Source organism: Triticum dicoccoides, chromosome 6A, assembly GCF_002162155.2.
Source record: "Triticum dicoccoides isolate Atlit2015 ecotype Zavitan chromosome 6A, WEW_v2.0, whole genome shotgun sequence".
NCBI classification, from domain to species: domain Eukaryota; kingdom Viridiplantae; phylum Streptophyta; class Magnoliopsida; order Poales; family Poaceae; genus Triticum; species Triticum dicoccoides.
In genome coordinates, this window is record NC_041390.1 from 72,492,756 (window position 1) to 72,498,314 (window position 5,559).

Below are 5,559 nucleotides of genomic sequence, written 5' to 3' on the forward strand. Positions count from 1 at the left end.
GGAAGCAGCCCGTAAAAGCATGTAAACACCTCGTGCGTTTAGTATTTTTGGTGCCTGCACGCCTCGATTGTAAATGTGTCGGGCCAGGCACGCCAGTATCGGCCCATTTTGGCTACCTTTGGGTCGAGGCCTCTTTTTTAGATGGATCAAGGATTCTTGCCTAAATGAGAATGAGTGGTGTCGGTTCCGAAATAATATGAACCCTAAATGACAAGCGAGTGACTTATGTCTCACTGGATGCTCATAACTGTCGTGCCAAGATCACAATATTCATCACCTCAAAAGAAAATATCCTAATATTCTTTTTGCAAATGTGTTCAATCTCTTGTTTATATGTTTGAGAAACTAGACATGATACTTTGCGTTGTTGCAGAAATTGTTCAATCAGATTTGATAGTACAAAATAGTAGTATTTGGATCAACAATATAAAAATTGCAGTTGAAATGCTAGTTAGGTGGGTCGCATTCAAAACATGGTAGCATGATGAGTTGACATAGTTGCATACTACGAGAACTTAAATTAGCAGAGACCAACCTAATCTGACTTTTCTTTCAGGTGAAGAAAGGTTGGAAAATTCACCGAATCTAAGAAAGAAGTGGTGGCTTCGATCAGCATGAATTACAATGTTGATGAGGGGAGCAGTTGGCGAGTACAATCAGCGTTGTTGGATACAGAGCATGATTAGGGCTTGTACAATGCTAGGTGTTTAAGGAGGTGTTTAGAAAAATAAATCAGGGTTTTTTTTCTGACGCATCAATCTCTATTTCCACAAGAGAGGCACTTGATTAAGCGTCTACTCTCTATAAATAAGCACTGATGCTTAAAGAAACACTGGTTTATTTCTCAGATAATCTCCCCTAAGCGCCTTGTATTGTACGAGGCCTTAGGCAGCAGCCAAGGCCCAATGGTGTGTTGGAAATATGCCCTAGAGGCAATAATAAAATGATTATTATTATATTTTCTTGTTCATGATAATTGTCTATTATTCATGTTATAATTGTGTTATCCGGAAATCATAATACATGTGTGAATACATAGACCATAACATGTCCCTAGTGAGCCTCTAGTTAACTAGCTCGTTGATCAATAGATAGTCATGGTTTCCTGACTATGGATATTGGATGTCATTGATAACGGGATCACATCATTAGGAGAATGATGTGATGGACAAGACCCAATCCTAAGCATAGCACAAGATCGTGTAGTTCGTTTGCTAGAGCTTTTCTAATGTCAAGTATCATTTCTTTAGACCATGAGGTCGTGTAACTCTCGGATGCCGTAGGAGTGCTTTGGGTGTACCAAACGTCACAACGTAACTGGGTGACTATAAAGGTATACTACAGGTATCCCCAAAAGTATCTGTTGGGTTGACACGGATCGAGACTGGAATTTGTCACTCCGTATGGCGGAGGTATCTCTGGGCCCACTCGGTAATGCATCATCACAATGAGCTCAATGTGACCAAGTGTTTGGTCACGGGATCATGCATTACGGTACGAGTAAAGTGACTTGCCGGTAACGAGATTGAACGAGGTATTGGGATACCGACGATCAAATTTCGGGCAAGTAACGTACCGATTGACAAAGGGAATTGAATACGGGATTGATTGAATCCTCGACATCGTGGTTCATCCGATGAGATCATCGTGGAACATGTGGGAGCCAACAAGGGTATCCAGATCCCACTGTTGGTTATTGACCGAAGAGTCGTCTCGGTCATGTCTGCGTGTCTCCCGAACCCGTAGGGTCTACACACTTAAGGTTCGGTGACGCTAGGGTTGTAGAGATATTAGTATGCGGTAATCCGAAAGTTGTTCGGAGTCCCGGATGAGATCTCGGACGTCACGATGAGTTCCGGAATGGTCCGGAGGTAAAGATTTATATATAAGAAGTCCAGTTTCGGCCATCGGGAAAGTTTCGGGGGTAATCGGTATTGTACCGGGACCACCGGAAGGGTCCCGGGGGTCCACCGGGTGGGGCCACCTATCCCGGAGGGCCCCATGGGCTGAAGTGGGAGGGGAACCAGCCCCTGGTGGGCTGGTGCGCCCCCCATGGGCCTCCCCCTGCGCCTAAGGTTGGAAACCCTAGGGCTGGGGGCGCCCCACCTGACTTGGGGGGCAAGTCCCCCTTGGCCGCCGCCCCCCCTTGGAGATTGGATCTCCTAGGGCCGGCGCCCCCCTTAGGGGCCCTATATATAGTGGGGGGAGGGAGGGCAGCCACACACCCAAGTCCCTGGCGCCTTCCTCTCCCCTCGTAACACCTCTCTCTCTCGTTGGAGCTTGGCGAAGTCCTGCCGAGATCACCGCTGCTTCCACCACCACACCGTCGTGCTGCTGGATTTCCATCAACCTCTTCTTCCCTTTGCTGGATTAAGAAGGAGGAGACGTCTTCCCAACCGTACGTGTGTTGAACGCGGAGGTGCCGTCCGTTCGGCGCTCGGTCATCGGTGATTTGGATCATGACGAGTACGACTCCATCAACCATGTTCTCTTGAACGCTTCCGCTCGCGATCTACATGGGTATGTAGATGCACTCCCCTCTCCCTCGTTGCTAGATGACTCCATAGATTGATCTTGGTGATGCGTAGAAAATTTTAAAATTCCGCTACGTTCCCCAACATGGTGCCTCTACGGAAAAGATGAAAAGAAAACAGGCATTCACGGTTGGGGCATGTTTCCAAGTTAATAATGGGAAATTCACCCGCTTCTGGCTGAACCATGGCTTGCTCTTCCAGCTAGCAACTGACACGGAGCTCATGGTTTTTTTTTTTGCAGGGTAAAAGAGAGTTTCATTCCATAATGATAGGGTTACAATTTCGAGCCACCAAATCCTCACAACACGGAGGAGTCGAATTCAACCATACCGCAGTACAAGCCTCGGTACGACTATACAAAGCGAGTTGATGTTGGCTTTATTAATTTAAAGCCGGACGCTCCTTGCGTATTCGCTCTAATAAAAAAGAGCTGTGGCGGCAACTTGAAAATTTTGGGTTGTGGGCGGGGGCGATGTTTGTTCAGAACTGCTGTGTTGTGTTCTTGAGATTGTTCATGTGAGAGGGTGTTCAAACCCATAGGTGTCAAGGGAAGAATGTGAATCTTTTTCTATCGAAATGAGAATGGTTGCCTTCAGTTATTCTGCAAGGAACAGACTTTTTTTATGGGTGTATTTCAAACCCAGAAAACAAGATAAGTCGCTAATTTCACTGTGAATATCAATTCATCTTTATATACCTGTTGCAGTGCTGTAGCATGTCCTCCAATGACAGATTATTATTCCTTCATCTGGACTGTTTTGGAGATCCTTTTTTTTTCTGTGAGGAAAACTGATTTAGAGATCTGAAGATAATCTACAGGAAACTTGCTCGACGTGGTGGTAGGTACACAAAGCTGAACTGAACGAGCTTATTAACACGAGATCCCGGAGTCCATCTCGTGCTTATAGGGGCAGGGGCAACCAACCAGAATACTGATTTCAAACTTTGACACTGTATCATTTAAGCTACTACAAGATGGAAGCTGGCTAAAACCGGCAGGTCATTCCACATGTTTGAGATAGGACACATCTTCTCTTACACTCCTGATTGTGTCCAATGTTTCAGCATACTCTACTCAAGCAATGGCCGACCCAGTCTGCAGTTTCGACGGTGGCAGAACCAGGAATAGCAGGAGATACAAAATGTTCTGGTGCGTTGTTTAGGAATTGCGGGTGATGCATGCAACCAAATAATATTGCAGGCACGATGTGGAAGCCCGCAGCCTTTTCTGAACCTGTAAAATCTGAAAGCAAGACACCAAGTAACTTGTAGTGCCATCAGTATGTTTGCAGTTCAGAGCCGCTAATATGCGTCTTCAGTTCAGAGCATATTAGCGGCTCGTCCGTTCGTTCGGGTTCAGATGCAGCAAGCCGGATTGCTTATATTGCAAAAATTGATAGTCGAATGATAATTTATGTTCAAAAAATCAGAGCATAAGAACACGCGGCTTGAAAAGGCAAGAAATTTGATAATCTAATCCAACATTTGGTGCAACCACATTCAAGAGGAAAGGCTCAGATACAGGGAGAATCGGGCATTCAAAGGCACGTGTATGAGAACTGGAACCAACATTTTCATTTCCATTGCTGATGGCAACAAGAAGGTACCATCAGATTAGGCATACCACATCCACCCACCATGAGAGGAACATGGATCTAACACGACGCACATTCTGAAACACTACGGATTTTCCACCGATGAACTCAGCCTAACAGGGATCTACGTATCTGACACGGCGCATGGATATGGATTGCAGCAGCAGCCTATGCCCTCTCGCCACGGATGCGGCGGGCGAGCTGGATGTCCTTGGGCATGATGGTGACGCGCTTGGCGTGGATGGCGCAGAGGTTGGTGTCCTCGAAGAGGCCCACGAGGTAGGCCTCGGCGGCCTCCTGCAAGGCGGAGACGGCGGAGGACTGGAAGCGGAGGTCGGTCTTGAAGTCCTGCGCGATCTCCCTCACCAGCCGCTGGAAGGGCAGCTTGCGGATGAGCAGCTCGGTGCTCTTCTGGTACTTGCGGATCTCCCGGAGCGCGACGGTGCCGGGGCGGAAGCGGTGGGGCTTCTTCACGCCGCCGGTGGCCGGGGCGGACTTGCGGGCGGCCTTGGTCGCCAGCTGCTTCCTCGGCGCCTTGCCGCCGGTGGACTTCCTCGCCGTCTGCTTGGTGCGGGCCATGCCGTCGATGCGCCGGCGCCGGGAGGTTGAGGAGGCTCTGGTGCTTGGGGGTTGGGAGGATTGGAGCGAGGAAGAAGAAGGGGAGGGGGCGGCGTTAAATAGGAGGCACCGGGCGAGCGAGCGAGCGGGTGGGTTTTGGTTTTTCGGGAGGGATGGCGGGCGTGGAGCGTTGGATGCGTGGTGCGTGGACGGCTGCGATCTGGTTTCGAGGGGTGATCCGTGGGAAGGGGGATCGCGTGCTCTGATTGGCTGAAGAGGTGTCAGCCGGATGGTGGATGGAGGCGCCCCAGATGGACTGAAATGTCTTTGGAGGAAGGCCGGTGCGACCATGTGCGACCCAAGGAAACCGAATGGGCAATCCTGAGCTAAAACCAAAGCATATGCCCAACCAGGTGAACTGGTTTCTGTGCGACAGCACCACGCCATCGACCATCACTTGTCTCATGCCCCCCTAAAACAATCCCTTGGAACAACGTGCATGCATGCCGTGTGCATTTTCTCTCTATAGAAGCCAGTTTTACCCGTACACTTGTTCATCGCCGCACAAACATTAGACCGATATTTCGTTGTGACCATGAGAAGACCTGATGGCGGGGTGATATTCGCAGTTTTATCGCTATTTGTTTAATTGTAATGACACATTGGAGACGGAGTTACATGTTTTGATGCAGGGGGTGGCATTGGCGCTGCAGCATAGTGATGGCCTGATTATTGTACAATCAGACTCCTCGGAGGCACTGTCGGTTTTGATGGGGAATGGCTTGTCGAAATCGGCATATGGGCATTTAGTAGCGGAGATCAAATTTCTTATGAGGACCACTGTTAACTGTTATACAGAGAGTACCACTGTT

The 5,559-nt window shown here is 48.6% G+C and overlaps 1 protein-coding gene across 1 annotated transcript; it reads right to left on the bottom strand.

The window, feature by feature from the left end:
* Nucleotides 1-4,085: 4,085 nt before the first annotated feature.
* LOC119315051 (histone H3.2) lies at nt 4,086-4,795 on the bottom strand. Its single transcript, XM_037589713.1, has one exon. The coding sequence runs from the start codon at nt 4,706-4,708 to the stop codon at nt 4,298-4,300; it is 411 nt and encodes a 136-aa protein (XP_037445610.1). The 5' UTR covers nt 4,709-4,795; the 3' UTR covers nt 4,086-4,297.
* Between the last annotated feature and the right edge of the window lie 764 nt (nt 4,796-5,559).

Excerpts from the sequence above, each read along its gene's own strand:
- LOC119315051 (XM_037589713.1), bottom strand. The coding sequence starts at position 4,708 with ATGGCCCGCACCAAGCAGACGGCGAGGAAGTCCACCGGCGGCAAGGCG.